This window comes from Sceloporus occidentalis, unplaced genomic scaffold (assembly GCF_023333645.1).
Source record: "Sceloporus occidentalis isolate IW3139 unplaced genomic scaffold, rSceOcc1.0.p SCAF_5, whole genome shotgun sequence".
Taxonomy (NCBI): Eukaryota; Metazoa; Chordata; class Lepidosauria; order Squamata; family Phrynosomatidae; genus Sceloporus; species Sceloporus occidentalis.
In genome coordinates, this window is record NW_028316985.1 from 37327893 (window position 1) to 37345199 (window position 17307).

General features: G+C 38.8%; 1 protein-coding gene across 4 annotated transcripts in view; it reads right to left on the reverse strand.

The window, feature by feature from the left end:
• Positions 1 to 1974: 1974 nt before the first annotated feature.
• Positions 1975 to 17307, reverse strand: part of RANGAP1 (Ran GTPase activating protein 1) — a 33796-nt gene continuing 18463 nt past the window's right edge. For all 4 annotated transcript variants that reach the window (XM_089523698.1, XM_089523699.1, XM_089523701.1 and 1 more), the window contains exons 5-16: positions 16914 to 17093; positions 16325 to 16459; positions 14941 to 15099; positions 14429 to 14542; positions 13734 to 13833; positions 12803 to 12887; positions 11046 to 11217; positions 8360 to 8482; positions 7199 to 7301; positions 5250 to 5338; positions 4447 to 4568; positions 1975 to 3501 (exon numbers count right to left, since the gene is read on the reverse strand). In XM_089523698.1, coding sequence (XP_089379824.1) covers positions 3432 to 3501; positions 4447 to 4568; positions 5250 to 5338; positions 7199 to 7301; positions 8360 to 8482; positions 11046 to 11217; positions 12803 to 12887; positions 13734 to 13833; positions 14429 to 14542; positions 14941 to 15099; positions 16325 to 16459; positions 16914 to 17093 — 1452 coding nt within the window. In that variant the 3' untranslated portion in view covers positions 1975 to 3431. The remainder of the gene's footprint in view (positions 3502 to 4446; positions 4569 to 5249; positions 5339 to 7198; positions 7302 to 8359; positions 8483 to 11045; positions 11218 to 12802; positions 12888 to 13733; positions 13834 to 14428; positions 14543 to 14940; positions 15100 to 16324; positions 16460 to 16913; positions 17094 to 17307) is intronic.

Below are 17307 nucleotides of genomic sequence, written 5' to 3' on the forward strand. Positions count from 1 at the left end.
TACCTCTGACTGTCTTTACTGCTTACAAGCGGTGGCTCCGACCAATCCAGTTCCAGCGCTACTATGATGTTGATGATGGACCCTCTTCTTAGTATCTTGGCACTGACCAGTCCAAGGTGACCAAAAAGTCAGTTTATGACAGCTTAGAGTATGATCTATCTATCTATCTATCTATCTATCTATCTATCTATCTATCTATCTATCACAGCTGTCAAGCAATGGCCTGAAGAAAACCTAGACTGCACTTCTGTTTCCTCATCCAGATTTCCATTCACATCAATCTATGAGTCTCCGATTTAAAAAAAAACAACAAACCCTCAAAGCTCTATTATCATAGCTAAAATAACTAGGAGTTACAAATACTAAAAATCTCACAGCTACGGGTGAGGTTCTATGCATGATCATAATAAGCATTAAAACAACCAGAAGATATGTATCTATTGCCTTCTTACTGAAAAATTACTCAAAGGAATAACTGAATGTAAGGAAGGATCTATTACCTCATATTTATGGAAAAGAGTGGCATTACTAGATACTTCTGAAAAGCACTCCAACTATATCACTTAGGCCACTGATAACTCAACATTTTTGGCAGGAACCATCATACTTGCAATTGTGCCATCTAGAAATAATCAGATTGGCCACAATCTTTAAAAGCACAAACTGCCCATATAGTTTAAATAAATTCCACTTGTGAAGGATTGCCTATTTTTGATACAATATATTGATAAACAAAATTGAGTGGATAGATGTTTTCATTTTATTTTTAATGGTGCAAGTTAGACTTCTGCTATGTTGGGAGATGTTCAGGTCATATGGGCTGAACACCTCAGATCTAGAACCAGATTTAACATTAGACTGCAGATCCCCAATATTTCACTGGGTATTCTTTTTAACTGAAGTACAGATGCTGGAGAATGTACTGTATATACTTGACTATAAGTCAAGGGCAGGTTTTGGGGCCAAAATTATGGATTTTGATATGACCCGTGGATAAGTCAAGGGTAAAACCTAGGGGCATATAACAAAATATCTTAAGTGAATGAATCAAAGAAAAACAACGCCAAAGAACTTAACAAAATTCCAGCAGGCATAACTAATTTCTGCTTATACAAAAGGCTGGATGGATAAGAGACTAGAAGGGGGTCAACACTTCTCCAAGGTGGATTAAACTCTTGCATTTCTATGTGAGTTTAAATACAGTACTTACATTGACCCATGGATAAGGCGACCCAGGTATTTTGGGTCAATTTTTTAACCTAAATTTCTAGACTTACACATGAGTATATACAGTAAATTTGATCATAGTACTGTAATGGCGCTGGAGAAGAGTTTTCAAGCCTTTCCCTACAGACCACTTGTACAATCAAAACTGCATCCCAGGTAGGCGGGTGTGTGTGTGTACCGTTCTCTCCTGTATATGAGAAAGCAGCCAGGAAAAGATCTGTTGCAAAAATGGATTTTAGAGAATAGGTTAGATGCTGTGATCAAATCTATAGTCTCTCCTCTTGCTTTGCTATAACTAAGAGAAACAGAAGACCAGATCTTTTGCAATATGTTTTCTGGGCCTTTGTTTAAAGCTGGGAATAGGTAATGGTTTTAAAGAAATTTGATGCCTCTTGGATGTCATTGTCCAGAGTGCACACACTCCTATTTTGTCCGTCTCAGTATGCCTACTTAAAACAGGCTCTGGTACATTTTGGAAGCACTGCAAAACCCAGCAGAACTGTTTGACAAACAATTGTGGCATGAAAGTAGCAGTTGTTTTTATAAACCAGCCTGGGCCACCCTGTCTCACAGACTGCCCTTTCCACTAGTTTTGGGAAAAGCCACAACTTCTACAGGATGTGTCGTAGCAGACTGTATCTCTGATACAGTGTGATGCACCAAGTGTCCTTTTCTTGAAGTTAGGAGAAGAAAAGGAGCAGTTGCTTTTATTCAATTCAGTGAATAAAAATGAATTATATTTTATCAGTAGTAGCATTTAGCAGATGAACAATGCAGTTGGAAAAAAGCATTCACAAATGGCAACGCAGTAGATGAAAAACAAAGAAACCAGTTCTTCACAGAAAGTAGTTGTAATATTGAGGAGAAAATATTTTTAAATAGAAGTATATATGTCATTGAGGATACAGTGTACCCACCGTTGAGCACTATTCACTTTTATATGGAAGCAAAATATACAATACAATGGCTTCTATATAATTTCCAATGAAATGAATGGCAATTACATAAATTTGCTCTTTTGTAGGGAACTTGTCCAAACCATTTTCTTGAATATTTCTCTTCTCCTAAATGAGTAACAAACCCCATTATTTAGACACAATAATGGCTGGACAAAACATGTGAGATAAGAAACTAATTTGCAACATGCTTCCTTCTCTTCTCATTATGAAATAGGCCATAAAAAAGAAGAAACACAGTGAAGTGTAAGGAAGAACATTCAATACTGAAACAGAAAATAAACAAAAGGCAATAAAATTGGGAAGCAAATTAGCTAAAATAGCAGAGAAATAGTCACTATTATTTGAGTGATATGAAGGGCTTCAATTTGACATCTTTTTGATTAACCCAATTTCACTTATGGAATCACTATCCACAAGTTTGACAGAATCTAACATTTAATAAACAATAAATCTCACCACTTAAGGAGCAGCAGGAAAAGAAAAGAGAAAGAGATCAGGAGGAGAGTCAAAACTGATTATGCTTATAGTGAACCAAACCGGTTTTAATTAGGCACATGTTTAAGCATGTAAAGCAACATCACTAACAGTCTTATGCAGGCCATCCATAATCAGTCTTTCTAGTAGAAAAAAAATGAACAGAGTTGAAGGATCACACATGAAAACCAAATAGGCAACGCAATATCCCCAATTAGGAATATATACACCATATCCCACACACTTACCAGACTTCGCAATGCTCAGAAAGAGGGGGAAAAAGTGAAATTGTTTTATGCCTGGTGCTGGCATAAAGTGGAAGGAAAAACCTCAGTGTTGAGCTGAGAACACAATGCAGTAATTAAGCTGTCTCCAGAATTTTACTGTTACCTCAAGAGAGGCTGTCATCTAACAACACAGTTTGGGATCTTAAGTCCTAAGCACTTTGACAACAGGTGAAGTTCCAGCTAAACAGCAAAAATACAAGCTGAGGGAGAATTAACCTAAGGAAGGGGGGAACAGTCCCCCTCCCCAAATAAGAGAAAGATGCTGGGGAATGCAGAGTTCACTTTGGAAAGAAGGAGCTTAAAAACCAAACACAAAACCATAAAACGGACATGGCAGAGTTCCTTGAATTGTGTTTTAGCAGAAGGCAGCCAGACATCCTGGTGACAATGCTTCATCTATAAGTTCTTATGTCCTTGTTGTCTTTCCATCTCAGATCACTTTGATGCATGTCCCATGCGGGGAAAGCGCATAGTTGCCTTTATATTACAACTGGTGAAGGGTCTGTAACAGCATGTGGCGAGCAAAGGAACAGGAATCCAAAGCACGGTTGGGTCTGACAAAAGAAAATAAAAATGAAAGGCGAATAATCATTTCACTTGCACTCAGGTTCAACTGAAGTTCTATTCAACAGAAGTTCTCAAAGGTGTCTAAGATCTGTTATTCTAAATGAAAACTTTTCTAGCCTTAGAATCCTCTTCAGGCAACTGTGATCACAGCATGTTTGAAAAGGAAACACTGAAGATACAACAGTCAAGCACACTTGTTGTACAGGGTGCTATGACTTGTAGCAAAGTGGGGCAAAGTATAGCAGGAGAAAATGCTCTGAAATAGGAGGAAGAAAGACATGAACTAGGGGACTGGAACCAGGGAAAATCTATTCAAATCTGCCTGCCTTTTGAATACAAATATTTTCTCAACAATAGTCTGAACAGCCATATTTGGTTGACATGAAACCATGATATTGGCAACTAGAGCAGTACATAATGAATGAATCAGGTCTATTTAGGCAGCTAAATAAAATAAGGGCCAACATTCTATTCGGGACATCTTCACGCACATATTTTAGTTATGTATGTATGTCCTTTTTGGGGGCACTGATGGGGTTGGTATCCCCTTCCTCCCTCTCCAGCACCCCCCCCCCCCAATGTACTGAACTGCTCCTGATGCTGCCCTGGATAGCCATTCTCTGCTCCATGGGGAGCAAGCAGAATTATAAAAATACATGGCTACATCCCTGTAAAATGTGAAATGATGACATCAGTGTTGAGAGACCTGGAGTTCTCTAAAAGTCTCAGCAGTGATGCCATCATTTTGTGTTTGCTATGGGGACATAGCCAGACATGTCTGTGCTCCTGCTCCCTGTGATTGGAGTTCAGGGGCTTCTCAGTTCCTCAGCCTTGTGTAGGTCCACACAAGGATGTTTATACTATGCTGAGGGAATGTAGGATTGCAGCCTTGCTCTGTTAGGTTTTTCCCTTGAAAGAGGCACAATACTTACTTTGTGACAAAAGCCAAGAGGATTGGGATGAGTGATTTAGGGAAATAATCCTGCTGTACCATATGGTTTAGTGTCATCAGAGGGCCATAAAGGCTTGGTACAGCCTTTATTTTCTCTTCACTCTGGAAAGAGGAAGCAGAAGAGAGGGAGACAGAAATAAACAACTATATATGGCTCTGATAGCATAGTTCAACCTTGCAAATACCTATCCAGATACTACAGCTTTCTCATTTCTTTTGGCCACATCCATTTTCATACATTCTGCAAACATCCTGATGTCCTACCACAAGCATTTCAAAGCACAGTTTATGGTGTGTGGGTGTGTTTGTGTGTTTGCCTAAGCAATATAAATAGAGCACTACAGCATCTGTGCTAAGTATCACTCCTTATCTTAAAGAATCAGCCAAGGCAGGGTATGCAACTATCTTTCCAAACAAGAACAGTAAATATAGTGAGAGCAGTGAAGACACAGCTTCTCATTCATCTGATTCTTGGGCACACCTAGTGCTTGATCCATGTCCTATCTATGCAAAGGTGTTAACTTTATTCCTATGTATGCTTTCTATTATGCTAAGAACAGAAACAGATACTTCCATGTTATAACATCCTGCTGTAAGACCAGCTTTATAGTAGCCATCATCACAAGATATGTAAAGTGGATTTATGTGGTCAGTGGGACAGGAACATGTTCTTCAGCCAGAGATCCTGACCTTACAAATCTTTCTCCTTTTCACAACAAAGCTGCAAATATGAATACAGATCATACTGCCAAGGTGTCATAATTTGCCTGTCTCTCCTCTCACCTTGAGTAATCCCATGTGAATCAAGAGGCTGGTAATGAAAGCATCTGAATTGAAAGTAGCTGATGAAAATGCATCTCTCATCAAGGCATCTAAAAATGGACAGAGGCAGATTTCATTTTAAGAATATGAGAACTTTCAATCACAGCACTGGACAATCAGAAGATTGATTAACAATTAACAAAATATGAATATAAAATATTATCCTTGGAGACTGCTTCTCTACTACAGAGCTATCACCTACTGCCCTCATGATCATGCCACACTCTCAAAATCATTTCTGCTATTGTTAAGAACAGTACATTAATGTACTGTTACCCATTATAAGAGTAATACGTCCTCAGAGATTACACATGTGTTGATAATTCTAATTTTTAGTGGCACATTGAAGATTTATGCCTTGCTGTAGTTTAGTGTATCATGCATATTAGTCTTATGTATATATAGTACATTGATTACATATCTTGGTTTTATAGTATATGTATTTATGATTCTATGTACACTGCTTAGAAATCTGCAAATGCTGGTAGTTTATAAATACCCATAAATAAATAAATTGAATAAATTGAATAAAATGTATTGTTCCTATTTCCTAAAGCCTTAGGGCAGCTCCCATGCCTACTAACACTGTCCAATTCGAGCGACAATTCACAACAACTCCAAATCAAGATATTATTGAACATAAAGAAAAGGACTAACTGCATTTTCCATCCATAATGTGTACAATCACAATATGCAAAGGGTGAGGCTAGCCATCAAACACACAGGGAGGAATTACATACCTGAAGCTACAAAATAAACAAGAGAGTAACTTGTTCTAACTTTAAATATTCTTAAAAATGGGACAAAGAAAAAGGAAAGAAAGGGGGGAATCAAGATTTGATATACAAGCATGTTAACTATCATAGAGTTACATGTATTCTTTTTTACCTAAGAAATTGATTTCCACATTTGGCGACCTAATATGTATCTCTTTAAATTGTTTCAGAAGTTCTTAATGTGTATGAGGCAGCCTCTATGTCAGGGAAGCAGGCTATGCAGCCCTCTGGATGTTGCTGACTACAACTCCCATCATCTCTTTTCATTAGCTATGGCTCTCTCCAGATGGGCCTTTGCGGCGCCCCCATCACATGCTAGGGGTTGGCCGAGGGCGCACTGCCCATACTGGCCTCACCCCTAGAACGTGACGAGGGCGTCAAAATGGTGGTGCTCTATACACATGGGTGCCATCATTTTGACGTGACGGACGTTAGCATCTGCATGTCACGCCCCCATAAGGATGTCACGAGTGCGCCATTGGTGCACTGCGACATCCTTATGGCGCTGCAAGAACCTGCTTTTTAAGGGTTCTTTTTGCTGCGCGAGGAAGCCGCGCAGTTTGTCCGCTGCAGCTCCATTGCGCAACAAAACCAGGTGCGGATAGACCACCTCTATGAATTCACCTCTATGAATTCTGTATCCCGCCTATGTTGGTTAGGACTGATGGCAGTTGTTGTGCAACAGCTTCTACAGTGATAGATAGATAGATAGATAGATAGATAGATAGATAGACAGACAGACAGACAGACAGACAGAACGAACTGTGTGTGCTGTGTCTCTTCAAGCTGTTTCTAACTTATGGCAACATTAAGACTACCCTATCATGGGATTTTCTTGGCAAGATTTTTCAGAGGCTTGCAACTGCCTTCCTCCAAAACTGAGAAAGTGTGACTTGCCCAAGTTCACCCAGTGGATTTCCATGGCTGAGCAGGGTTTTAGGTACTTGTCTCCCAGTTTTAGTCCAGCATTCAAACTGCTACACTATGCTGGCTCTCAAACACAACAGGCCACCCATCAATCATGCACAAGAGTGCCTGATAACCCAATTTGCATCCTTAGTGAGGCTGCCGAAAAGGGAAAATTATTAAGAACCTGGATGTTACCTGGTTTGAACAAATGAAATACACACTTACCTGTTGTTTCATTCACTGCTGTTTTTACTGTTATCTCATCTTTAAACACAGAAGAGATCTTCAGAAAAACCATGACAACCTTCTCTGTATCAGATGTATCTGTCTAAAAGAAATAAAATTCCAGAACATAAACATAAATGTGTATGGCAACATATCTCGATGCTGGATATAACGTCTGATTTATGTTTGTCATACTTGGGTCACAATCTATGAAAACTACATCACAGCAACTTCAGTTTATAATAGGGAGTATTGTAAGCTTTTCCAGAATTACACACATAAATGAAAAGCAAAATGTTTTCAACAGTAAGATGAATTTCTGTGGACAACAGATATTGAAGTAGCTAAGCAGAGTGGTTAACCTATATGGGCTTGGGGGTCCTATTTCTGACGTACACATATCCAAAACTACGCTTTTTGTCAAGTCATACAGGGAACATCCACCATGTTTTAAAGAACTGTATTTCAGGGAATCCATTTGTACTTTAATCCATGGTACATGTTCCCAACATGCCTTGCCTTAAGAGGACAATGCAGAATTTAAAATGATCACTGCAGCCTCAATAAATTCTATGGGCAAAAATAGAAAGGCATACATAAGCCATGTTTTACACTCACTGCGGTAAAAAATTTTTTTAAGCTTTCATGGTGCTGTTTGTGTGTGTGCGCGCATGTGCACACACACACACACACACACACACACACACATTCAACTTCTGTGTCAACTTCTGGCAAACCCATGAATTTCACAGGGTTTTCTTAGGCTTTACTATTTACTTAATTTCAAGTATCTCTAACTATATCCTTTGAACAAATTAAAGTAAGCAATTGGTCTTCTGAGTCCAGGAAAGAAATTCATGGACTGGCAAAATGCAACTGTGGGAAGCTAGGCACTACAAAACTCTCACTGAAGCCTTTGCTTCTAGATTGGTTCAATACTCACCTCTATGAATTTGCTCAGGTGGAATTAGACAGTTTTGCAATGCATACATTGTGCATTGCTCCTCTACAGCATCCAGAGATTAATGTTCTCCTTTTCTATTTACATGCAAAGCATTCTTCTACATAGCAATGAAAGGGTGGAACATTTGGGCAAAAAAAGTGCTAACAATGAGCCTGGGCAGAGAGAACATTTACTAACATGGAGGGGAAATGGCTTACCTGCTGGGCTATCAGTGTTGAGCACTTGGGACCCAGTCGCAACAGTTTTTCTGGAGATGGAAAAGCTAAAAAAGTGCCAACATCCACAGGAGGAAGAGGAGGGGAAGACACTGGAGGAGTACCCTGGGAACAGAAAGCTCTGAAGATCAGCACTTCTCACCGAAAGCAGTTAAAGAGGAAAAAGTAAAATAAAAAGCTGGTCCAGAACAGCAGGGGCAGCAACAGCCTATAGGCTGGATCTAGACTTAAATCATAGCTAACTTAAATCTCATTTCAATGGGTATCACTAAATCTAACCCAATATATGCAAGGAAATTTCTCACCAGTAGTGAAACTAAAGCCTGTATGGCATTCTTATTCCCAACTACAGTAGACTCATTGAATCGATGCATTGATTTACATATGTGCTGACTCTCTATTCAAAAATTAATTCAGTGGGTCTTCTCTAGATGGGCTTAACCAATAGAATTCAGGGCTAAGCATCATGGGATAAACATCAACAGGAGCTTTTAGATGATAAATTTACAGCTCAATTTAGTCCAAGAAGGGAGCATAAAATTGCACAGAATGGCAAGCCAGAACAAGGGAGAACACTACTACATGCTGCCTAGTTGCTCCCACTGCAAGCAGGAGCAGATGAACAAATGAAAGATTTTTCATTCACAGTTTACTGTTACTTCTGAATGCAGCAATCTAGTTTGTCTCTTCCCACAAAGCCAGAGAAATAATCATAGAACAAAACACAGGTAATTTATCTGGCTTGGCAGGGGAGCAACAAGACAGATGGGGAAATCGTGGTAAGCAAATCAGAGAAACATGTTTATTCAGCTGTTTCTGCTTGCAATGAATACAAGTGGGCATCATTCACCAGCATGATGCCTGGTCCTGGCTTGCCAGTCCACAAAAACTCATCAACCATGATAACAGCTTCTCTAGAAAAACTTCAGTTTTCTAAAGCAAAAGTGATCTGATTTAACATGTCTGACATATTTAAATTTAAAAGTTTGCTATATTAAATACTGTATGAACTCTGCAAAGTTAAAAAGTATTTGAATTTAAATATCTGATCAGAAAAGAACCTTATATAAACTGCACTTTATGTTGTTTTAAAATGTTATATTCAAACACGTTAATGCTTGGAAATTACTCTTTCTGGAATAAATTTTGACTTTTGCAAGATAGTACAACCTATATTCCTTTACATTGCTTAAATTCTAAAGAAATCAACAATGAAAGAAACAACAGGCTCATTTTAGCATGGTCAAACAGCTTTGTAATTGTATCAATTAATTATTATTATTATTATTATTATTATTATTATTATTATTATTATTATTATTATTATCATTATTATTATTATTATTGTATTACTATTATATTAATTGGAATCCTGCTTTTCTTCCAAAATTGGGGCCCAAAACAGCTTTCTATTAATCTTTGCTATATACAGTGGACCCCTGTTATACCCTGGGCTTTGGTTCCAAGATCCCCCATGTATAACAAAATCCATGTATGTTCAAGTCCCATTAAATATAATAACATAGCAAAATGGTGTTCCCTATAAAAAATGGAAAATCAAGGTTTGATGTTTGAAATGTAGACTTTTTTTGAACATTTTTAAACCATGGATGCTTGAATCCGTGTATAAAAAATCCGTGTATATGAAGGGCTGACTGTATTACAAACTGGTCAGCTACAAAAAAATTTACATATGCATATATGCTACATAGTCACCTAAGAAAGTTAGTAACTCTGAAACAATAACATTTGGCTAGTAAAAAGATAAAAGTAGTCCCTTGACACGAATGTCTAGTCGTAGCCGAGTCGTAGCCGAAGCGGTGCTCATCTCTATTTCTAGGCCGAAGAGCCAGCGTTGTCCATGGATTGCTCTGATGGTCATGTGGCCAGCATGACTGCATCAAACACTGTTATCTTCCCACTGAGAAGTGGTACCTATCTATCTACTTGCATTTGCATGCTTTCAAACTGCTAGATTGGCAGAAGTTGGGACTAGTGACAGAAGCTCACCCCATCATACAACACTTGGGTTTCGAACTGCCAACCTTTTGATCTTCAGATCATCACAACTGGCATTTTAACCACTAAGCCACCACTTAGTACTGTACAATATTCATTAATTAATACTGTAATTCATTAATTAATACTGTACTAGTACTGTATTCATTAATTAATCTGATCCATTGATCCATTTTTGGAAATGGAAATACAGTGGGGCCTCATTATCTGCGGACTTGTTATCCGTGGATTTCAGCACCTACGGGTGGCAAGCCTGCATTGTCCCCAATGGTGGCGTATGAGCATGGCTGCGCCTCCATTAGGGACAGCCCCCACTGCCCCCAGTGGTGGCACATGCACACGGCCACTCTGCCATTAGGGACAATGAGAATTTAGATAAGCCCCTGTTCCACTGTCCCTAATGGCAGTGCAGCCACGTGCATGCATACACCAACATTGGGGACAACAAGACTTGAGCATCCATGGATTTTGGTATCTGAATGTGTGTGTGTGTGTGTGTGTGTCTTGGAACGGATCCCCCACAGATACCCAGGTCCCACTGTATTTACATGGAAAATTGGCATGAAATTTTTTTTAGCACTTTCCTGTCTCACAGCAATGTACCGATTTACAACAGTTTGTTCTCTTCATCTAAAAGCAACGTACTTACATGTGCCACTATGATTTTTTGAGGTGTTAGTGATTCTTGTTCTCCCTGGCCCCTCTCCTGAACCTGAGGTTGCTCTTCCTCTTCTTCCTCTTCCTCCCCTGCCTCCTCCTCTTCATCGTCATCCTCCTCCTCCTCTTCCTCATCGTCATCCTCATCTTCGCCATCATCATCACTATGTGAGGAAATTTGTGTAAAATGTTATAAATAAGGCTCCTTCTACATACTGCATGTACATTTTGTAGTTCCCTGGTTTGTAATATACAACAAAGATTAACATATAAACTTAAATGTGTTAACTGTAGAAACAAGTTAAAAGTTAGTATTTATTCAAACAGATTCGTAATGAAAGGTAAAGAAGCCAAGATTGATCCAGAGTAATCTTGCATAATGTAAAAGCTACCTGGAGACACAACATTATTAAGAAATAATATGTATGTACAGCGCTGTGTAAATTTACAGCGCTTTATAAATAAAGGTTAATAATAATAATAATAATAATAAGAAGAAGAAGAAGAAGAAGAAATGACACAAAACTAGTCCAGTAACAGAAGCTATCTGGTTTGCCAAAATGTTAATTATTCCAAAGAGCTTTGGTCTTTAAAATTACTCAAAGACAAAATAGAAAGGTTTGTCACTAAACTGAAATCTAGTTACTGAACAGAATTCTGGGGTAGAATTCAACTCTTGGCATCTATTCCTGATGTTGCCCAGGAATACTGTGAGGTCAAGGGCTAGTGTAAATACTTGTGTGGTCTCAAGAGTTTTCTGGTAAGAAGGGAACATAGCCAGAACAGCCTGGGCTGATTCCTATTACAGCTGTCAGGTCAATTTGGGTGACAAGCACAAAGTATTGAGGACTGAGGATACAGGGGCAGAGGAGTCAAGGAGTAGGTGGGTCAAAGACAGAGAATACAGGTAAGAAGTCCAGAGAAAAAAATCAAGGAGCTTGAGGTATATGTGTTAACATGCCTGTCCATACTGACAAATTAAGAGATGCCAGGTTGGAGGCACTAGTATAGCCAAAGTGGCAAGTGCTTGTTTGAGGGAGCCATTTTAAAGAGAGTTCACAGCAAGGCTGCTGCACACAGAGTGTCATTTTTAGGCAAGATGTATAAAGTGACAAAACCTGTTAAGCTTTTCTGACTTGCACTAATTTAACTATATTTGTGGTGGACCAGCATCTCCTTCCCACCAATTTTTGTGCCCCCTATCTGCTCCCCATTTCTGAACTTGCTACAGTAGTAAAACTGCTACTTTTTCACATGAAAAGGCCAGGATGCACCTTGTTTTTAAGAATACACACTCCCAGAAGTTTCCAGGCAGTGTGATTGGCCTTAAAATAAATCTTTACATGCACATATTATTTAGACAAAGAAATAAAAAAACAGAATTTTTTGCTATATCAGCAATTGGTTATTGTCCACCAACTACAAATGACAACCATAACAAATCATTAACAGAAAGAGTATATACAATTCAGATTTTTAAGAATAAGAAGTTGATGCCAAAAATTTGGACAATTTAAAGCCACCCCAGCTCAGCCAGTTTCTCCTTGCAATCATGGTTATTAAAAACAATAAAATCACTAGTACTGCCAGACAAGCAGCCTTTTTACAAATATCACTGCCTATACTCAGTTTCAATAAAAAATCTAAGAACTATACATAAAAACATAAGAAGAGGTCTGCTGCCTACCAGATGCCTACTGAAAATCCACAAGCAGATCATGAGCACAATAGCTTCTTCTTCTCCCTTACCTCAGGGATGCAAGCACCTCTGCCATGTTGAAACCTTCAAGGATCTCATGAAGTTGTTCACAACCTTCCCCTCCAAAACAATTGCCTATAAAAAGGATAGAAGCATACAGAGCTCTAGAGTTGTTCAAAGGTAATTTGACAGTATAATGGAACTGCTGAAAACTACCTGTCATTCCAACTGGGCAAACCTGCCATTGTTTCACTATAATGCTTATATGAATAAACAAAAATGGATGCCCAGGTACAGGACTTGCTCTCTGAAGGAAACTGAAATGCAGCTTGTTTGCTAGGTTAATGACATAGGACATTAAAAAAAATCCATGATATAAGTGCATGTGCTGAAATTTCATTGATCAGTTAAGTGTGCCCTTTCTTTACAGGGGGGATCTGTTCTGGACCCCCCTCCCCGTGTAAAAGATAAAGCGCATAAGCTCGAGCCCCATTGGAAGTAATGGGGCTTGTGCCCACTGCAGTTGCACAACCCATTACTTCTTTCAGGGTGCATAAGGCTTTTTTCTGGTGCAGCTTCGTGTATGATACGCATTCATAAACACAACTGCCTCAGAAAATAAAGCTGACATGATACTTTTTCAGAGAATTGATGAGACACAGTTATCTCATCAATTCCCTGAAAAAGTATCATGTCAAATTGCCTAGGATTGAGACGTACAAACAACAATAGCTTTGCATAATTATTTGAGGCTTGGAAAATCACAGGAATTAGGAAAACTAAAGAACAGGAACCTCAGAAGCAAGACTATATAAAGTAGGTAATGAATTCAAAATCTGAGGGAAGTTTGGGTGAAAGGGGGAGCTTGAAAAAGGAACTAGGGTAATTGTATATGCCAATCTGAAATAGCCAGTCAACTGTTTAGCAGCAGGTTTGTAGATAACACTAGAGCACACTATTGACACAGATGTTTTTCCATACCATTGAGATCTAACTTTTCCAGCTCTGATCTGTCTTCAATAGCCTCAGCAATAACCAGAGCTGCATCTCTCTTGATTTCACAGAAGGACAAATTGAGTTCCTGAAAGACAAAAGAATGGTTTTACAAGAATACTCAAACAAACAAAACAAACCACTTCATTTATATACTGCTTCATACTAAACTAACAGTGTCTAAGCTGTTTACAACTGTAAGCTAATTGCCTCCAACAATCTGGATACTCATTTTACATGACAAACAGTATGGTGGAACAGACTGCAACAAATGCTTTTTCCTTTTCTTGCAAACCTTGGAAGATATGTATTTATTTACAATATTTGCATGTTATCCAATTCTTAAGAGGTTCAAGATCTCTGTATATACCCCAGACACAGACTATTAGGGAGAGATTCTCCCCTCCAGTCTCTCCTTAGGTTTCTTCCCACAAGAGACCAATGAGCTCAGCCAGTTGACTCAGGGGCAAAAGTTAGCTACAGCTTGGCCCAGCAGCCATCCAGCAAGAGCAGTGCTCAGCCAATGACCTATATTACTCTTTATTTCATCACTTTAAAACCCATTTCCATACATCAGACATAACTGGGTCCTTTCAAATAATTGAAAGCTGATTTTTATGTTGTCCATTAATGGTATTTTTAGCTGACAACAATTTATAGCAAGATTAAGATCTAACCAATACCTTTAACTTATGAAGTCCTTCTCTCACAGCTTCAGCTATAGCAACAGCACCTTTTGATCGCACCAGGCAGTCACCAAAGTTGATCACTTCCACTTGGCGGAGTTTCTTCAGTGTCTGAGAAGAACAAAAACACAGGATATCAAAAATTCAGACAACGAAAGACTAAATCCTGAAAAAAATGATACTTTGCCTACATCTTGCCAGGATTTTGTAACCCAAATGGCTATTCATATTTTTAAGCAAGCAGTTACAACTGAAGAGAGCCAGAGTGGTGTAGTGGGTTAAGAGCTGGGCAGTTACAACTGAAGAGAGCCAGAGTGGTGTAGTGGTTTAAGTGTTGGTCTATGATGCTGGAGACTTCTCCTCACAGCCATGGAAACCCACTGGGTGGCCTTGAGTGAGTCACACACACTCAGTCCCAGAAAACTCTGTGATAGGGTCACATTAGGGTTGCCATGTTGAAAATGACTTGAAGGTGAACAACAACAAAGTTACAACTGAAAGGAACTCACCTCTGCCATGGCCACAGCACCCTTCTCTGTAAAAGTGTTATCGTTCAGATTGATCACCCTTAGCAGGGGATTGACAGCAAAGGCCTGAGCTAAGGCTCTAATTCCTGGATGGTTGATTCCATTCTGTGGCATATGAACTTCTTCCAAAGTCCCAATAACCTGAGCAGCAAAACAGCATGGAAGCCAATTATACAAAAGAGATTAAGTTTACGGCCTACCTCTTGGAGAACAGTGCTCTGAGACATTTTCCTCCTCATTAACTGCAGTTGTTCCTGGATATCCTTCAAGAGAAGCTTTTCCAAATGTCCAAATGACCAATATGCATCCCTTATTCCAGAATTCTGGAATTTTGGTTATAGTTTACAGACATCACACCAAGCCAAACTTCTAAACCTCATGGCTACATTAGAGACTAGAAACCAGATTATTTGTAAGTGTTATGATGCCTTTAGTAAATGAAAAACACACCAGATTTTTTAATTTATTTTTTTTAGCAAGACAAAAAGAGTTGTTGCTCTTGAGATCCAAGTTGCCTCCTTCCTTTGTGAAGCTATAAGCTCCTTTGTTAGGCAGAGAGCACTGAATTTTTAAAGAAGCCTTCCGTGTTTTTGCATTAGGAAACATTTTTCAGGTGCTGTTTTGGTAAAACATGCCAACTGTAGTCAACTTTTTTTTTTTTTGGGGGGGGGGGATGTTTTATCTTTGTTGGAAGCAGAAATCTCAAATGGTAGAAGATAGAGACAACTTGGATCTCAACAGGAGGATCTCTTTTTGTCTTGCTAATGGAACTTAAATTTCATTTCCTGGAGTACCCCAATGGCCAGAAGGAGGAGAGGCCTGTCTGCCTGAATACCACCTGAACTGAAAACAGCTGCATCTTGACAAAATGCAGGCTTGTGACTAACACTGTCATAATTTTTTTCTTCTCCAGTATGATTTTTAACACTTTTTCCTGATGAAGAAACAACCAGTGGAATTTCAAAACATTGCAACATGTATTTTGTGCAATTTTGCTGGCCCAAGAAAGGTATTACTGTTTTGTGGATTTTGGATCTTACTGTACTTTGCTACATGGCCATACAGCTATGCCTGGGTATGTTTTCTGAATATAGTTTTATTTATTATAGTAGGACGGAAGAATAAGAGGAATTGGCTATTGCTCCAGTGAACTGACCACTGGTACATCAGTACTGTCAACAGCTATACCTAGGACAGCACCTGAAAGAATAGTAGGAACTTTTTAAAAAATGACATTAAACTATGTTGGATTCCAAAGAATATACATGTTCTTTAGGACTGTCTTAGAATGGCAAAATCTTCCATTTACATACAACAAGCATCAGGTTAAATAATTTTGTGTCAAGCCCCTACTCTTCGTACTTACCCTGAATGCCTCAGCAAGAGCAGTTGCACCATCATTTTCCAGACGGTTTCTGCCAGCTACAAATATCTTCAAAGCCAAAGGCTTGCCTTGAGCACTTGATTTTCTGTGACATTCTGTCAGAGCTCCTGCCAAGATCTTTAAAAAAAACATCATAAAGTATTAAACTGTTTACGCTGTTAGAATATCATTTTGGTCAGAGGGATTTCCCTTCCTCTAAGTCACACAAAAACATTACATATCACTAAAAATAACTGTCAATTGTTAACATAAAGGTAATTTAGGTCAGTAAAATGCAATGATTGTGTTATATGTCTCCAGTACACACTTCTTTCCATGTGAGATAAGGCTCCTTACCCACCCCAAGGGTTAAGTCTTTTGTTTCCTCCCAAAATGTTCTATGGTAAGCAAAAGAACTGAGTCAATTTTTGACCTTGAGTACCTGCCACAAGATAATTCCAATTCCCATTGTACAGCCTATTTCTATCATCTTGTGGAGGCTTTATCAAGGCAACAACCTACAACAATGGCAGTGGAATGAAAACAAGGGAAACTACTACTGATCTTTGTACAGATACAGGAAATATGTTACCTTGCCACCGCCAATGCCCATGCCACAGTTGTTTAGTTTGAGTTCTTGCAATGTGAAACAGGTTGGACTGTTCAGTAGTGCCTCAAATCCACGCACACCATCAGGTCCAAAGGCATTGTCACTCAGGTCCAGTTCTGTAAGCTGGCAGCCAGCACTAATTAGGGCATCTCCAAGAGATATCTGCAAAATGACGCAAGGGTTAATTGACCAAGTCTCTTCTCATACTAAGGAGTATTTGGGGCTCCAGGATATGACACTTTAAGTAAATGTTTATTCTTCACATGTGGAAACTATGTAGTATAAAATATTGTATTATATTACAGAAAATACCTCCAGGATTAAAGGATGCAGTCTTTACATGTACAATAGTCTACTAAGAAGGAAAATATCAAGG